This window comes from Apaloderma vittatum, unplaced genomic scaffold (genome assembly GCF_000703405.1).
Source record: "Apaloderma vittatum isolate BGI_N311 unplaced genomic scaffold, ASM70340v1 scaffold30513, whole genome shotgun sequence".
In the NCBI taxonomy this organism is placed as follows: domain Eukaryota; kingdom Metazoa; phylum Chordata; class Aves; order Trogoniformes; family Trogonidae; genus Apaloderma; species Apaloderma vittatum.
The window spans coordinates 42478-62153 of record NW_009706906.1 but is presented as its reverse complement, the minus strand read 5'-3'; the positions used below and the strand labels follow the sequence as shown (position 1 = coordinate 62153).

The 19676-nt window shown below is 35.1% G+C and overlaps 1 protein-coding gene across 1 annotated transcript in view; it reads right to left on the bottom strand.

The window, feature by feature from the left end:
- Positions 1-212: 212 nt before the first annotated feature.
- Positions 213-19676, bottom strand: part of RAB28 (RAB28, member RAS oncogene family) — a gene marked incomplete at its 5' end in the record, with an annotated part of 55023 nt that continues 35559 nt past the window's right edge. Inside the window, 3 exons of the mRNA XM_009865974.1 lie at positions 213-416; positions 7669-7746; positions 10568-10671. Coding sequence (XP_009864276.1) covers positions 324-416; positions 7669-7746; positions 10568-10671 — 275 coding nt within the window. The remainder of the gene's footprint in view (positions 417-7668; positions 7747-10567; positions 10672-19676) is intronic.

Below are 19676 nucleotides of genomic sequence, written 5' to 3'. Positions count from 1 at the left end.
AATGCAGGACTTCATCCACTTTTATTCCAGTATCAGTCAAATAGATAGGAGAAAACATATAAACATAGCTATATTGTTTTATTTAAATATAATTTAAAAGAATATAGATTTTAATTTTTCAAAGTGTGTGGTCTCATATTTGAATTTCAGCCAGTCAGAAAACTGCTTGCTTCTTCTCAGTGTACAATGGTGCCACAGGTTTTTGAACTCTCTAACTGCATTGTTGTAACGGTCGCTGTTAAAATAAAGTTCCTGGTAGTCCCAGAGCCTCTGTTAAGGTAGGAGGATGGCCAAAGGTAGCAGAACAGAGAAGAATAGAATGGTCATTGAACTGCACACATGGAGCTTCTAGGAGGATTCATAGTTCTTGTCATAGGCTCCTGACTGTAGTTGACAATATCTGCCTTCACCACCCTCTGTCATAAAAAAAAAATCCAACACAGTAACAATTAGAAGATATAGTCTTCATGCCGATAAAGCATTCAACAGGTATTTTACTATGAAATATGATGGAAAAATAATTAGGCAAAAGAGACACCATGTAGGAACTTTTTCATTACCTTACAGAAAGTCTCATCAGGTGCTAAATCTCATTATAAATACCAATTTATCGATACAAAGTGGAAGGATGTGCCTTGCTAGGTTTTCACAGCGTACAAATGGAACATGACTTGTGCAAAAGCAATGAATACAGTTTTACTTCCATGAAAATAGTTTTATATGGAAATAATAAAACAGTGATTTTTTTTTGGAAGACTATGATATGCATTCTTTAAGAATAACTGCCCAAATTGTAAGTAGAAATTGCATGTAAGTTTCTCTTTCCATCTTTACTCCAGGCATTTCACAGGAAAACAGGGACAGAATTCAAAGCAAATTTCAAATACAACCGTATCTCAAAAAAACTTGGATAGGCAGATATATTAAAGACTAAATTAACATAAAAGAACCATTACATACCACAAACATTTATTTTCTGAAACAGATCCAACAGGTACTACCCATTCTATTTGCAAACTATTTGACAAGACTGTTGGTCTCTCCTATATGAGAAGGAAATGAGATTCCAATTTTGTGACCATTTCTATCTGAGGCAGCTATGTAAACATTTTGAACATGCAGCACTGAAAGGCCTTCCTAATACAGTAACATGAAGTATTTCAAACTTTCTATGAACTAACTGGTTACTTTAGAAACACCATGTAAGTGTACACAGAGCTTCAAATTAACATGTTAAGTATTACAAGTGATTACAGATACAAGATATATTTCTTCAATATAACTTACTGTAACAGTTGTTACAACGCAGCTTGAAAAAATTTTAAAAAAATAAGTTTTTCATCAATACCTGAACTACTGCATTGAGCAGACTTTGCTCTGGCAGTTGGAAGTCTTGTGATGCTGGTGATCTTCTTCAGGATATTTCACTAGTTCTGCCCTGACAACGTGCTGTTAATCATGTACCAACACAATGGACAGAAGGCAAGGAGAAGAATGTAAAAAGAAAAGAGAAGGAAAAAAAGTGGAGAGATTGATCAGTAGCTGAAAAGAATGAATGACAAAAAAAGACTATGCAAAAGCAAAACAAAAGTGCATTTCATTTCATGCCTTATGCTGATACAAGAGCAACATGTCCAGCTGAAAGCACCACTACCAACATCAGGGCTACTTGCCAGGCTTCTTCCAGGCCATGCCCTTTCAAAGCGCTGCAGTGAAATACTCATGCAACCAACAGAAGTGTATTAAAACAAGAGAAGGGACAGAAGAAAAAAAAAGCAATTCAGTGGAAGAAAAGATGACAATGGCCTATTCCTTTAAGTCTAAGGTAGTTAAATATTACATTAATCAGCTTCCTATCAACAATTGTAACGAGTGCATTAGATGTACACATGCATCTTTTCCATTACGTAACTAACGCATTATATCTAAATACATAAACCAAAACAGTGACATAAACTAACAACCTCACATCTAGGTTCTAAAAGCTTCAATTTTTCTTAAATATAAAAATAAAAGGCTCTCACTTTTCCCCTTACAGACAAACAAAACTGTTGAAAAGTTTTCTCACTATTAACATAGTCATCATGCAAAAGGGAGCAAAATTCACAGAACAGTTTAAGCCAAGAAATAACAGTAGGCAGGTTTGCTATGAAAGACACCCTAACACAGTTTAGTAAATTTTTCTTAAATAGTCCAACTTTCACACAACATATTTTCAAGGTTAAAATGAACGGATAAATATAAACAACATGTAAACTGGATTACATGCATATATAAACAGCATACGTTAAAGATTAGGTGTGTAAAGAAAACCTGTCGAATAAGCAACAATAATTGAATTGAATGGTAAAGGATCTGAATTTATTAGCTGCTGATGTACTCTTCTTGAGTTTAATTGATCACATTCATATTATCTTATCTAGTGGACAACACTCATGATTTACTGGACTCCTGGCCTGATGTTATCAAGGGAAAGGTTGCTAAATCCCATGTAAGGCACTAGTAGGAGTTTCAGCATTAAACAGTGTTATCTGACCTCACAAGACCTAGTTTCTTCATACCAATCTTTTGACTAGAGCTGAGATAAAAAAAAAAGAGGGGGAAAAAAAAAGGAGTCTTGCAATCAGTAGGCAATTAATTGTACCTCAAAACATTGCTCTAAATCCCATCCTGTAAACACAGGCTGGTTAGTGACCCATGCTTAGGCATGTTGTAGCTAGAAACTGACTATCATAAATGACTTGGATTTTCTAAAGGAATTTCCTCTAAATAAGAGTTAAAAAATACCATTGCAACATTTCTTTTATGAAGTTCATGGTAATTAAAAATGTAGGCTTCTTTGTATCAGTTTCTATGTCAGGGATATCATTGCCATGGTTCAAACCACTGTCAACACTGAGAAATAACCTTTCTTGGCACAGGTGCTCTGAATTCCAGATCTGACTGATCTGCCAAATATTTTATTGTGCAAAGCTGGCACACGCAATCTAGTTTGCTGAATTGGCATTTAGAGAGAAAACTACACATCACTTACAAAAATGCTAGTTCTTGCCAATGCCAAGGAACAAAGCTGCAACCCACGCAGTTTTTACACTATGGTTGAAAGTAAAAAATACAGAAAGAAAAACATTTGATTAGTAAAGGAGCTATTTCCTCAAATTTCATCGGACCCTTGCGATTTAATAGGGAGAGTACTTTGAGGACTGAAAATAAGCCCGAATCTGCAATTTTCTTACTTTGGAACTGTTCCACTTTAAAAACATGCTCTACTTTCCAGTCACGCATAAAGAGTAATCTACCTCTTTGTTTCACCACAGTTCTGTCCAAATAAAGATCTGATTAACAGTCATCTCAGCATGTTAACAGACAAGGTTTAGTAGCTCTAGCTGAGACAGTTAAAAACTTACCACCCCCAAATGTCTGTCCTATTCCTCTGCTGGAGATCACTGCTGCCAAAGAAGAGCTGGTGGAATGTAACGTGTACTTGCACCTCATCCGCTTCAGCACAAAGTCTGGCAGCTTCACTTAAAAACAACTTTCAGCAGCAGTTTAAGTTAAGCTGCTCAACTTCACCCTGATGTGGCCAAGGCACACGATCACCTTCCATTTTTCTGATTCTGCTGTGGGAGTGATAAATTCCAGCAAAAGGGCAGTAACAAACAGCTTGGGTTGCAGTAACATCTTACACTGCTGCAGCAGCTTTCTAAAACAACATATGATAAATAATTCAGTCTCTAAGGCTCATTCTTGCCGTTAATTAAAAGAAGTTGTGCTGTTAATTTGAAGGAGACTAAGAACTCCATCCACTTTTCACAAGACCTTCTGCAGTTCTGTCAGTCATCAAAGATCAAAAGTCATATGTCAAGCCCCACAAATTCATACAAGTTAAAATTATGTGTTTAGGATTTCTATTACTTATTTCTAACCATCTGTGAGTCACTTCTAAGACTGTCCTAGTGACTGTGACAATTATAACTGATTTTAAGCACAAGAAATATGACCTTCAGGCATAAAATCAAAAGTGCTAGAAATAATTTTTACAGCATATTCTCAATATTAGACAATTGGTAATAATGGAGAAATACACAATAAAACATAATTCACATATAGGATATCACTGTTGGCATTTGATACAAACTCAGTATTTCAACCAACACTTTGTCACAACCTAGACTGTATGAAAGCAACTGACGTCACACAGTAGCCTGCTCATTTTTCAAAATGAGAAAATTGCACATTACACAAAATACGGAAAATTCAAAGATATAATCCAGCATTTAAACAATGCACATTTGTAAAAACTAAAATGAATTTTACTCTTTGTTTAAAGATTAAGTCCAAGTCAACACTTGCATTCTTACTGATTTAAGGATAAATCACACTCACTATTGTATTGGCTTTACGTGCTTTTTAATAGCATGCATCTATCTATCCATCTATTGATCTGTCTGTCTATCTACTTTTATAGCCAAATAGCTAGAGTATCAAATGCTTGAAAATTTTAAGGAACACATTTACATAACTGTTTCACAATTTAAGGAAGCCCTGTGCCCATTTCAACCAAAATCACCACCACACTAAGGGACCTGTACCTGTCATAAAAAAAAAGTCTGTGGTAAACCAAACCTGGTAGTGGCAACATCATCTAACACCACCACCTTCTAGCCAAGGGCCCAGGTCCGTGCTTTTGGGAAACAGCATCAACATATTACTTTAGTTAGGCTTTTCCACTGCAGACTAATACATTTCTCTCAAGAAATATCCTTCTATTCATCTCCCTGAGGATATGAACGTTAAAGCTTTCCTTCTCTAGTTTTATGCAGAGACTTTCTCTTTTCTGTCTTAAGAAGTGACCAAGGTATTTGGTTCCATAAAACAATGAAGCTTAAGATACAGCTAACAGACAGACACTGATACAATTCCCATCGGTTTACAACTGATTTAAATTGGGGCAATTCCTACAGCCGACTCAAAAGAGCACTCTCAAAGGAAGCAAACATTTCACTGGTAACAAAGAACTATTGCTTGCTTGGAGTAGATCAAAACTAAGCTCAATTAGCAGAACCTTGCAAAGCCGGGCAGTTGCTTTTCAGCTCTCACTCTTCAGCCACAGGCACAGCGTAGCCCCAGGAGCTGACTCCGGCTGTACGCCAATGGCGACAAAAAAGTTTCTTTTCTGTCCAACTCTATTTACTGGCTTTGTTTCATTATATCTTCTTCCGTTGTTGCTTTTTGTTGCTGTTCTTGGTTTTTCAGGGTGTTTTTTACCTCTTTTTTTTTAATCACGATAGCTGGGATTCACACTAGCAGTAGTGTGTGGGCCACAGTGAGTATTTAATTTATGCATATTAACGACTTATAGGAAATTGCTACTGCAATTCGTGTAGTATCGATTTTGTCTGACTAATTAAAAACTGTACTTACAATACTAAGGTAGGAGGAAGCCTCCTTAAAGCTGATACCAATTTGACATACAAAGTTATGTACTCTTAAGTCAAGGCTATATAGAAATTATTCCTTTAAAAACAACCTAAAAATAGACACCTTCTTTGGAAAGCTACAATTTCCTGTAAACTCCCTTTTACACTATTTTCTTTTTAAGGTGTGTGCATATCTACCTACAAGCTTACATCGGAGTTACTGGAACACCACACAGCACAGAGACGTCTAGTGTTAGCTAAACAATTAAAGAAAAATTAAGTAACTCTATGTGCTGGATTATGAAAATAATCGTAGAGCTCAGAATATGAGATGGATGGAGCTTTCATAGTAAAAGATCACTGAAAAACACATTCAATATTTCTATACCTAAAAATTACAGCTCCTTAGCTTTGCTTGTCAGATATGCGCTATATTTTACCATTTTACTGTTTGCAATACAGTTTTCCAGTCAACCATTTCAATACAGATTGTAAACACTGCTGTGGCAAAATAATTTTAGAAATTTCATATTTATTGTATATTTCAAAAACTAGGAGACCAAGCTGTAGGTAAGAAAAGTTTTGACCTTTTTTTTTTTAAAAAAAAAAAAAAACAAAACAACGAACTTGACTCATTTTGTGATACTTGTTTAGGTAGTCACTAGCAGTTCCAGGATATTATACCAGGATATAATACTACAACAGCCACCTTTTGGGTCAATAAGCAGATTTAAAATAAGTGTATTGTAATCTCAAACTTCATTATATAGTTTGTTTTAGAAGTTTCTGAAACCAGGTTTGTATAAAATCTTCTCAGTTTAAACCCGTGACGCAGTAGAAGGAAAAATATTTTTAGAAGCAGGAACTAGGAAGAAGGAGGTGGTAAGGGAAAAGGGGTTATGTTAGAAAACCTCTTCCTTACTTGCTTAACTGAACAACTAACAAATTTTTGATCTCCTGACTTTGACTGATAAAAACTGAGTGATCTCCAAACATGGTACCATCTCTCCCATTTTAATTAATAAAGTGACAGTTCAAATTTTTACAAATAAGCAAACACACCTTTTCCGAAGTAATTGGTAAGGTCCTAAATCAACGCTCTCATTAGAGCCATTTTGCCTACAGTAAATACTGAACAGCCCGAAACAACAAAGTTCTGCTGCAGTTCAGAGCGGGACATGCAGCAGCAGGGTTTTGCCACGTGTTCACTGTGAAGTCACTATATTCACATCCGTAACTCACTGCTAATCAATATTAGAGACAAGGGGACAAATTTCTTGACAACCTTCCCAGCTCTTGCTGGGAAACGTTCTCTCAGCCCTTTCTTACTGCTGAGGAAAACCCCAAGATAATGTTTGCAACGCAAAGAACCAAACACAAACTGCAAGGGTAGAAACTAGCAGCTTCTTTGAAGGGAGATTATTTGGGACTGGTACAGCAAGAAAAATAATTGCAGATGGCAGGGAGCCGTAATAGCTACCCAAACACAGGATTCCACAGGTCTGCCTGTTGTTGAGAATGGGTATACTGAATCAGAATCAGATTCATTTCTCATTTGCACATCACAAAAAAAATTGGGAAACAACGACCTCACAAACTCAATATACCTTCTCCAAGGCAGAGATCACTATTTAGATCATATATTATAAACAGGCACACAAGGAAGATTAAAATCAGAGATCAACCAAATGTAGGATTTGACATAGTTAATTTCGAGCTCTCTGATAAATATTTTCTTTTCCTGTACAACTACAATGAAGATTGATTTAAAACATTTTCATTCACAGAAGCCTATGCCTTCTATCACTTAAAATTTGTATCGTTTTAAAAATTAAATGTTTTTAAATATGTAAAGAACTAAAAAAGAACTGTCATAAAAACTGTATCTGACATCAGTGTACAGTATTTAATGTATAGAGAAGAGTATCTTCCATGTTACCTGTATATGCATACATACAGAGAAGTTTTCATTTTTGAAACAATTTCAAGTACTACTTTTAAACAAAGAGCTCTCAAACTAAAGGTTTTTCCCTATTTGTTTGATCATATATTTTCTTGTTTCAGCAAGTTTACCACAATGGATAAATAAAGATTTATTATACTTTAAAAATGCTGTTGTGAAAGTAAATAACTGTCTTCAGAACAACAAATGCATCTTGATTTAAAGGCAGTTACCATTTTGCAATGAGACCTTTTTTAAAAAACTAAATTAAATACTAAGAAAAAACATGTATTTGTGGAAAATCACCTGTGATTGTTCCAATTCTGCTTTGTTTAATTTGATGCCAAGTATGTCAGCAGCAATTCTCTGAAAACACAGGAAGACCTATGGAAAAAAATTAAAATTGCACTTAAATGATTAAAAACAGACATCCTTGAGGTTCTTTCAAATATATCAAACCATTCTTGAACTGTAAACAATGAGATATACAAAATTATGACCTGTGCAAAACATCTGAAAATAACCTCATCTGGTATATTCATTTTTGTTTAAAAATTGGGGAATATAACTCAACAATGGTACAAGGAATGAACAGTATGCTGGATTGTTAAGCAACACTTACACTCTGCCTCCCGAGACCTAAGTTTAAACAAGCTTTTAGCAACTCACCTCTCAAATACTACTCTCAGTGCTATAAAATATGAATAAGGGTATTCATTAATGTTTAGCACAAAAATATATTATTCCTGTGTTGTGCAAGATAGATAGAGGTTTCCGAAATTGAGAACAGAACTGTGCATCAACATCACCAAAATCTATATTGCACATATTTAAAAAACTTTAGCAATACAAAAGCCAAGCAATGATACATTTGTCCTGAAGAGCCCTACAATACATTATGGGGCTTACACTAAACAAAAGTAACCAGGAAAGAAGAAAGTTGTTACAGCAAGCAGGAGCCTGGCAGAGTTAGGCTTCAGATACGGTTTGACAAATAACATTGGGTGCCAACGCTATCTTAAATAACTCCTTTACTTCACTCTAGTGCACCAATCTTACTGTTCAGGCAGGAGCATTTTAAATGAGATTCAAGAACACAACACATGTTCAAGAGAGGCAGCTTAAGCTTGCGCTGCTGCTGAACACCATGTTGTCAAGCTACATATTATATATTTTCTATATTATCTATATCATTATTCAACTGAGCTCACAGTCTAAACTACTAACAAGCATTGCTTTCATCATGCAGCTGCCACCCCTAAAAGGTAATACCTACATGAATGATTTTAGTAATTTTCAATGAAAATTTAAAAAAAAAACCTTTACACATTCTCTTCTTATACTTGGATGGAAACCAGTAATAAATTAGTGGCACACCAACAGATCACAGTAGTTTCCAAAATAATTTCTCTTTCTCTGAACTACTTGGTCTAGCACTGGACTGTTCTACTGGATCCACACAGCAAGAAAGGAAATCCTGAACAAGCTCACCTTTTCCAAAGACCTACTTTAACTCCTACCAAGCTCTCAGGTGTACTGAGCTAGATCAGCTGCCATGAAGATGCTTTGTGCACAAAACAACAGGCATGAGTTCAGTCCTTCAGTTATGCAATTTATCGGATGACAGGACAGTTAGTTATACTAAATCTTTCATGATTTTTTTTTCCCCACTGAGGAGAATTTTGGTATTTCTATGTACATAAAATTACCTTTTACAAATGCGTCTGCTGGAAAGATCTGAGGTAAACAAAACAAGTCATTTACCTTAACTGAGCAAATTTAAGACTCCTCTAGACTATGTCCACAGTAACAATGGATGGCCTCTTCTTAAATCACTCTCTAGGGTAAACACTCTTGTCTATCCTGCAAAACTACCCAAATACATAAAGATACTGGAAGGTCATCATATGGTAACAGTGAAAGAGTTAATTCAAATCTATACTGAAACTAAAAATGAACTATTGCAAGCTATACCTCAGCCCTTCTCTTGTTATCAGATATTTTTTAAAAGACTTCTGGTTAGTGTTTTCTAGGTATGTTCAGATTTTTTGGTTTAAACAGTTAAGTTTTAAAAGTATGATTGGTATATATAGTAGGATGCTGCTGTAATTCATGAATCAATTAAAAAGATGTAATAAAGATTCCTTCGTAATTTGTAATGTGAAATACATCGACCTTATAAAAAGAACTATTACCAAATCCCACATAAATGTTGTCGACTTGAGAAAGGACTACGTTTTATCAGACACACACTTCATTGAGGGAAGTATTGTAAAATTTTACAACTGTTTCTATTATAAAAAGCTTTAAGTAAAAAAAAATACTAAAGATTTAACAGAAACTATTAAGAAGAATCAAGACTCACTGCATTTGTAACAGAAGCGTTGTTAGACTTTAAAGAAAAATTACTATCTTATAAAATTAGGCAGTTCATTAGAGAAGTTTCAACAAAGGTCTTAAAACAAGTGATTCCATCTGCGATACAGAATTATACCTCAATATAATTGAGCATGGTCTTACCATTCTATAACATGTCATGTCGTCCTAAGTAACATTAAGGAGACAGATAGAGGGATATTTTATGGGAATGCCAGAAGTTATTAGGCATGTGCCAAAAATCAAGCAAAAAAAATACAATGTGATTTGACTGATACAGTCAACTAGAAAAGAACCTTTTCTTCCATACACTTTCAACTAAAACAAATAACCCAGTTAGTTCAGAGTCAAAAGGCTCTGCAAAGCATTACAAATACCAGAATGTTCAAATTTCAATGGACCTGCAGAGGGAGTGTCTCTCATGGCTCATGACTCACATTAAAAACTTTGACTGCAACCAGGTCTTGTGACATGATCAACTGTCGAAAGTTTCTATACTGACAGTCTATGGATGGGACTCCACTTGGAATAAAGGAATACTTTTAACTGCAGTCTGACTGCAAACAGAGATCCAGCTGGTCTCCGTTCTCACGGTGATGTATAAGATCTATACCTCAAACTGCGAATCAGATGAGAAGCCACCATAATTAATAAAGAATATATACATATACAGTCACACAAAGATCTATTTCTCATGCAGCTAAGCAGGCAAAATAATCTGCAGCAGCCAAAGTTCTCAATGGTTTTATATGCGAAGTATAAAAAAGCTGCTGTATCTTAAATTAAAAAAAAAAAAAAGCTACAAGGGTTTTTTATTTTCCTTACTTACAGAATCTCCTGTCTTGGCTGACACGAAATGGCTACTGAAATTGTTTTCCTGACAAAATCGCTGGTGTTTGTCAACTTTCACTGTGCGCATATGCTCCAAGTCAACTAAAAATAAGTTGAAGAAAGGAGAAATTACTACAAGGGGCCCATATGGTAATCCATCTTAGAAATTATGCACTGGAAACACAACAAATGTAATTTTTTCCTTTACAGGTGTATGCAAATGCAAGTTCCTTTCTTTTTAAAATCACTTGCCAAAATAAAAATAACAAATTACATCAGATTAATTTTATTTGCAAAACTGAAATGAAATCACAATTAAAACTGTATGGTCAAATGCAACTAATTCTTACCTGAAATAAAGAGCAAATTAATTTCTGGATACACAAAATTTGTAACTACTGCTAACTAAATACAAAAACTTGAGACAGAACTAAAATTTGCACATTATATTTACAAGCATGATGCATATTGGACATTTCAGTGTAATGTAGAGACAACTACAAAATATAGAGTTCACTGAACAGATATGAATTTACATTTTATTTCTAAGAAAAAAATGTAAACAAGTTAAAGAACTTTATTGCAGAACATGGTAGAGCAAAAACGTTCACTATAACAAAAAAATGAACTGAGGAAAAAACCTGATCCTTAGTTACTGGTGTATTAAGCTTTCGATTTCACAAAGTTATGGTTCAGAAAATTAAAAAACTGTAAAATGCATATTTCAAGAGTCACACACATCTTCATTTTTATCATTTTACAACCACTGGAAGCAAAGGAAAGCTTTCAAATGGTATTTTATGCTGAAAAGCAGTGGTTGCTTCCAAAACAACATGGAACTCAAGTCTTGCACAGGTTTTATTGTGTACATTCCAGCTTCTCCAAATCTGATCCTAAGGTAACTGGAAACTATATTGAACAGTTTCTCTTTTTATTGCATTACAGTTCCTATAAGGGTGTTGACTCAATGCCGTCAAATTATAAGGCAAATATATTCAGAAGGATTTAAGGACAACCAGGCTCTTTCAGTCAATACAGGAAAAAAAACTTAAACTGATTTCCTGAGGAAGGGACCCAACTGACTTGTAAAAACTTGTAAATTTGCAAATCTAGTAAGCCTGTATAATAGTGTCATTTGATTATCAGTTGAAAAAATGCTCTCCTACTACATAAAAGGCTTTATTTTAAAATGATATTGGAGGTCTTTAATTTGTAGGCTCTAGAGATTTTCTCTTGGAGATTTTTAGTCTAACAGGGGATTCCTACACCCCATTTATACTGCTTACCTTGGTTAACGTGGAGGTTTTGCCACATATTACTGTTCCGTGTACATCAGTAAGGCCTTGTTTATAAGAACAGGCCTAAAATCATCCAGTTACCACAGGCATTAATTCGTGAAGGACTAAAACACTAAGCTATTAACACTCATGTTTGTTGTACAGTTTTTCAAAATGCTCAATCTAGAATATAGTCGCATAAAAAAAATAGGAAGAGCAAATACATTTACTAAGATAAGACCCAAAGTTGATAACAATTTTGCTAAAAACTCTTGCAGTCTGTGTAAAAGCTACTTAACTTTTTTCTCTGAAAAAATCTACCAGAAGAGAACCTCTGCTGAAACACTTTTAGGAATAAAATAGAGCATACTGCCTAAACTACATAATTATTAACTATTGTTTTACTCTTCACATACTAGCTTTAAGTGCAGCTTGGAAAACACAGCAGTGAAATTGCTCTTATGGGGGGGGGAACACAAGAAAATACATAGTTTCCTTATTTTAATTTGATGAACTCCTAAAGGAACCTTAATCTCACCTCCAAATTTCACTCACTGTATTTCTTCAGCTATACCCGAACTCCAAAAACCTACACACGATTACAATGAAAATGAATAAATAAACAGACGGATAGCATTTACACTGTATCCTTCTAAAATGCCATGACATGCTTATATAAATCCACAAAGACAAGCTCACAAGTTACAGTCTCTCCCAACAAGACAACAACAGGGAGCGGAAGAACATAACAGCATTATAAAAAATTTATGAGTTTTCAGGAAGAAAATGCCACTGCCACACTGGAAGTCATATCCTCAGATGCCTCCTATTTCTTTTCAGCGAAACATCAAGAATAATATATGGTCAGTGGAGTACATACTTTACTACAGCAAAGAAGTTAAAAGCACACCTAAAATTTAACAGACTGGAAGTAAAAAATCAAGGTGAAATGATATTTCTGAATTTTGTGTAATCCTCAGTCCCTCTCCTCACTTTGAAATATTTCACCTTATGCCTTCTGAATTATGGGCAGTCTGCTGTGAACTGTACAGCTACTGTTGTGCCAGATAACTGCCAGGTGACTGTCCGCGTGCACGCTCTCAGCCCGCAGTAAGTGCAGGGCAATTCATATTACATTAACTCTCAGTGAAAGAGGGCACAGTTTTAGTATAAGAAAAAGGTTTCGAGCATTAATAAATATTTACCTATACAAAAGCTGCAGTTGGCAGTCAATGAAAGATGACTACCAAACTCAGATTACTTTGCACTGCCACAGGCTAAGGGCACAGTCACAGATAGTTACTGAAGATCAGCTAAAATAAAGTGAATAGTCCTCCAGTTCTTTTTTTTTTTTTCCTACATCTGACGATGGTCAGCTCGACAGACAGAATTCTTCGCACACCAGGAGATAAGCCTTGTCCAGCTTTTATTTAGACACCACAGCAAAAAGACTTTAAGGAGGGATTTGGAGGAGAAAAATGATTTTCTAAAAAATGTTTATAAGGAATGCAGGGACTTTCTATAAAGAAAACTAACAGCTGGCCAATGTGGGCGCATATGATGAGCCAATTAACAGCAGTAATATATATCTTGGGATGGAAGGGATGATACTAGAATGCACTTAAGCCATGAAAAGTTTAAAGGCAAAGACAAATAAGTTTGGGATAGAAAGAAAGAGAATCAGATACATAAATATGGTTTGATTTTACAAACCAGAAAAATGATCTTAAAGAATATTCTAAATGACTAGATAACATTGCTTTGGCCAAGAAAAAGGAATCACTGAAATTAAGATGCAAAGTAAGAACAGTTTAACTTTGGTAATGGCTATGATGGGCCATATCTAACAAAGGTCTCAAAGAAAGAATCTGCAAGATTTGGACACACCTCAAACAAAAACACTTAGAGAAAGGACCAAAGTGAATTTTATACATGCCAGATAGTACAGTCATCCTCCTTAGCTGAAGCGAATGAGAAGGAAGATAGCAGGGGAAAATTACTAGCTTCGTTTTTACCAAGTAGATGGCTAGAAATTCACAACTGGATGTTTAAAGGCAACACAAGGATTTTAGAGATTTAGCTATTTGCAAACAGTGAATCTCTAAAGCATACAAATTCTGCAAACCAGTACTTTGGGTTGTTAGGCTTGGATACAAACTGCTATCTACTTTAATAACTTACATCTTCTTATCACGAAAAGATAAAGCAATCCCAAGATGCTTAAATTTTATGGAATGCAGTGAGAGTATCTCTTTGATCTATCATTTCTAAAATTCAACAGGTCTTAAAAACAAGACTAACAGGCAGTCAAAGTTAACAAAGCAATACTTTAAATGTTGAGGGAGTACACTGCTAATTCCTTGACTATGCAGGAACCAGTTGGCATATTTGCATTAAATGGAATACTTAAATTATCCATATGAAAATCCAAATCAGGAGCAGCAAATGGACATCACGAGCAACGGGTGATACAGAGATAAGTCATAGTCCTCTTTCCCTGATTAGGACAGAAAAAGAGGCTCATCATTCCCCAAAGTCATTTTGAAGTCCCTTTCTAAGAAAAGGCACCCAAAAATCGGCTGTTGCAATCTGCTCATTTATACATCTGAAATACACACAAGAAAGCTCATGCGACAACTTCATAAAAACCCCATAACTTTCACAAAAACCCCAAGTGAAATCTACCCTCAAAGATGAAACCAGCATAGATCAGTGTCTGCTGATAGCAAAAGTTGGTAAGGCTTACTAAAATACTTATCAGTTTTTAAGTGAGACTAAACAGAGATCTAGTGAGGTGAAAGAAGAAAAAAGAATGTAAGAGAGAATTATGGAACCCCCACAGAAATCCCAAGGATTCCTTAAGATGTGAGAAGAAAACCAGGTAAGAACAAAACTGCAGAACTTATGTAAGGACCACCATGGTCACCTCTGTGGGGAGCAAGTGACATGTCAAAGGACAAGGACAAAATAGTCATTTTCAGGTAGGACCAAAGAGATTTGTTGGGGCACATCTTCAGGTGATTTATATCAACAACTTTTTCATTATCCTCTGAATTGTTGCTGTACATCACTTATTTGCAATGAAAAATGCAAACTCAAAATGTAAAAGAAAATCGTATTTGAAATGACTACAAGGCTAGGTATCAAATGACAGAAAAATTCTGACCAAACACTTGAGACATTACAAATAGTTATTCAAAGTAAAATCTCTATATAACTTTATGGAGAAATTAAAAATGGGTACTTCACAAGCTCCTGACACACAATCAACCATTCAACAGCAATTCGGTCTTGATTAAATAATTCTGCCACTTTTGATGCAAGAGTCTGAAACCACTCGTGGTAAATAAATTAATACCAAATTTGTTTCTCTTATGCTATTTAGATGTATCTATCATTCCATACACCATATATATGTGGAAAACCAATAGTCAAGCAGCTCAAATATTACCTTAGCTCACCTGCTTCACTGAAATTAACTAAAACAAATAAAATTAGCTCACCAGTGTTTGCTTCAATGAATAAAGTGTGATAGCAAAACCTACAGCTGTATTGTCTTAAAATTTGGGCAATCATAAAATACATTTAATAATTTACCAGAGTAACACAACTGGTATAGACACAAAGTCAGTAAGTATTTTAAAATACATATCACCTGTTAGAAGAGTCATGAATGTTCTGGTTTTATAACCTTCAAAATGCCGAAAACATAATAAAACTCGGTTTTGATGTAAGTATTGCCACACAAGCAAATAACTGCACATACTCTAAAAAGATGACAAAACATCAATTATACAGAATGTAAAGGCTCCTACTCAAGCTATTTATTTCCCTTTCCCACAGGACTGCCAGTCTCTTCTTTCATAACATCACTGTAGAAGAACTTCGTGTAAAAAATACAGGGTTTTTTAAGTCGGAAAACATCCATTTTGCATGAATCTTCCTTTCAGGTAATTCTGGAAGAAACACAAATATATAACTTGCACAGGTACTTCCAAGCAGCTGAAAAAATAGTGACGGTGCTCATTCAGAATGGCATAAACAGCTGAGTGGCATGCATAATGCATGTTAAGCAAGTCCGACTGTTTAATAGTTTTTTGGCATTTCTCCTGGATAGTGAGATTACACTTGCAAACTATAAGGCACTACACAGTCATTTCAGATGATTATACCAGTGATAACTAACCTAACCACTTTCTAAACCCTACGTATGAAAAGAGACATAAAAGAGACAGTTTGGAGAATTTCAGTGAAGAGACGCCTCTCCACCCAAATCTGGCCATCTTTCACTTTCAAAGCTTGCAAGAGTAATAACTGCGACGGAGTGTGTTACAAACGGGGTGGTTCTTCTGCTGAAGCTGAGGTTTTCTTTTTTTTTTTTAAATTGATAATTACCGTATTTTCCATTAGAACTGGTACTCGCACGTAAATGAATTTATAACTATCTAGCTTTGTAGTTAGCATGCATATCATAACTACTTCATATTTTAATATAATTAAGGGTAGTTTTAAAGTTAGGAGTACGTATCTGTTAGTCTATGGTACCATACAAAAATATATTCTTTTATAGTATGCTGTGAAAAATTAAATATAAATCTTTCTGCAAAGTATTTGCAGCTGTTCACACAAGCTATACAATTACATAATGTTTAAATAATGAGCTATCATGATTAGCCCACACAGACATGACAAGTAAAATGCTTTAATAATTTATTAATTTGATTTACATGTGCTTAAAATTATGTACGTATTTTCTCTTCTGAAAATACTCCAGGGTCATAAAAAAAAGGGGGCCATACATGATGAGCTCTTTTTCATCCTATTTTTTGGTATAATTTCAGGCTGATTTAAGAACAAATCTGACTTCAGCACCTGAAAAACTAACTGGCTGAAAATGACAATACTTTCATACAGTGTTATCCTCATGCAACACACATTGCTCAACAAGTGCCGTCAGTTTCATTTCAGAGCGTGAAGCTTCTGCTTTTCCTACACAGAAATGAAAATGCATGGAAAAGGGAATAAAAGAAGGATTTATCTAAGACTTCCAAATACCACTATTCTAAAGAATGAAAGAAAAGTCCTGGTGAACATGGGGAGCAGAATTCCAGGCAACACGATTTACTGCCCAGTTAGTCAGACCTCTGTCCCACAGCACCTCAGCACAGAGTAGCTTAGCAGGTCTCACCCTTCTGACTAGAGGGATCCTCCTCTCAGACCTCTCCTGCCACCAGTTTTAATTCTAATTCTGCCATCACCCCAAAGGAAAAGACAAAACCAAAAACACCTAGCTTTTTTATTGCTCGGGTTTTCAGTTACCTACTGTTTTCCCAATGAAAGCTGAAGCTATTTGACTCTGCCTCCATTTTTAAAGAACATTTTGAGTGGGTTACTTAGAACTTCAAGCAAGTGTGCTTTCATTTTCTCATTAGACACGAAAGTTCTTTCTGTGTATATAAAAAAAATCATTTGATATAAAAAATATCTGATGTTATTAATAATAATTATCTGATATAATAAATATTTTAAATGCAGAAATAATAATAAACTAACTTTACTACAAACTGTACTGAGTCTGCAGTACGATCAAACTTTGTGTACTACCTAGCTCTTTAAAAATCAATTTTGATTCGGTACTTTTAAATTATTACAGCATACACTTCTCAAATATTGAAATCTAAGTGTTGGAGTGCAAACTGCAACTTTTTGTTAATATTTTCAACCTTTTTCTCCCACTAAAATTGTATAACTGTCAAGCAAAGAAAACCCCTTCATGGGAGTCCTGAAAACTGTGCCACTACTCTGATTTAAGGAAGCTCAAAACGAAATATAAATATAGTTCCACTACAGATTTTCTCAGTAATTTTTTTAGGTTATCAAGAAAACATCTAGAGTGTTGATCTGGTTATACTCATGTCAGACAAACTACATGTCACATTAACTACCTCCAGGAAGTTATTCCAAACACAAAATAAACTGTTTATGCCCCTTCTCAGATAGATAGCATGACAGATTGTTATTAGTTGAAGACAGATGAAATACATTAATTTGATTGAGAGCATGTGTTTACTTTCTCACTGTCATGCACGCTCTACTGCTGATGCTTCCCTATGAGGACACAGTAACAAATCAAATGCTGTATCAGAAGACTTGCTAAGGCAGAATAACAATAGCTGGTGCTACACTTTAATACTTAAAAAACTATGCTTAACATTTCCAGCTATAACAGGAAATTACTGGCTTCAGAAAGGAAAAAAAAATGATAGCTTAAAAACTCTTGGAATTTATACTTATAAATAAGTAAGCTTCTTAGAATAAGGGTACTTCACACAACAAAATCAGGTTGATTGTTCCAACACAGGAAATAGTAAGTATGTGTTGTCTTTGATTTGCATTTATGGAAGTAGCGGTAGTCTTCACATTAAGCTTTCTACATAAAAATTAAATGAGACTCTAAAATACTATTAAACAATAAAGGGTCACAGCTTGTTTCCTTCTAAAGCTATAGAACATATTGGTTCTTGTGCATCTTTAGAAGATAAAAGGTTATTGAAGTCAATGTTTCCAAGATTTCAAGGAAAAAAACAAGAAAAGCAGCCATCTCCACCTCAGTACACCAAGCGCAGCTAACTAGAGAGGACACAGTGTGACAGGATTATCGCCTAATAACATGTATAATAATAGCATGTGTATCTATATATATAGTAATAGCATGTATAACGTTTGGAAGATGACAGGTCTTTTTTAAGAAGATACGTTAACTTTTGCAAATGCAAACAGTAGGCACCTTTTCATACCAGAGCAAAATTTCTTATGAAGAAAAAACGAATACACTCAAGTTTCTTTTCATGTCTTTGATGACAGATGATTGGCTTATATAGCTTGAAGAGACAGTTAAAGAGAAAACAAGAATATTTTTCTCAGCTAGACATTTCCCAATTCATTTTTTGATACACTCTCGGCAGAAACTCTTGCAACCATTTATCATTTGACTGAACAGACCAAGATTACACTGACAGATGAAAACTGATCCCTTCTGTCAGGTACTTACACTCCTTATCTTTACCCCTAACAAAGACATTTTCTGAAACAGGCATTCAAAAAAGAAGATATTATTAAACAAACACACAATTAGGTCACCTTCTAGTATTATGTTAGGATTAAAACATAACTGGAAAACTCTACCCGTTTTCAGCTTTTTAAAAGGGTATCATAAGAACACAAAAAGCAAAAGAGGAGGAAGAAAGGCATGTGTCAACTGTCATCTTACCACCCTGCAACTCTAGGGACTAAGTAGTACTCTGAAGACACATCTAGACATCAGACAGTGGCACAGCAAAGATGACCAAGTTAACCTGAAATGCATTCATCTGGGCACAGGGAGTTTAGATGTGGCAGGACCGACCTCTGTGCGGATGATTTCACCAGGTACCTGTTTACTGTCTGCAGCGTACAGACCTAAATAAACACACCCTCAGGGTACTTAACAAATCAAGTGGGGATGTGAATGAAAGTAGATGAAACACTTTTGTGCATACTAGTATGGAGAATGAACCCAGCTTCAGCAAATTAATGCCGCTCTCTCTCAAAGCATCATCTCACAGGACTTTAACAGCCTCTAATTTCACACCTTTGGTTAACTATTTTTTATGTTCCACAGAGAATCATGTCCTAAGATCACAGTCTTCACCTGGAAAGAACACAAGTTTGTTTACTGTTGCTTTTTATCCAGTCAGTAAGTTTCTTACATGGCCCTTACTGCCAGTCTATAAGCAATTTGCATTTACTAACAGATCATTTGCTGACTAATTCTCTTCCCAGTAAATTAGG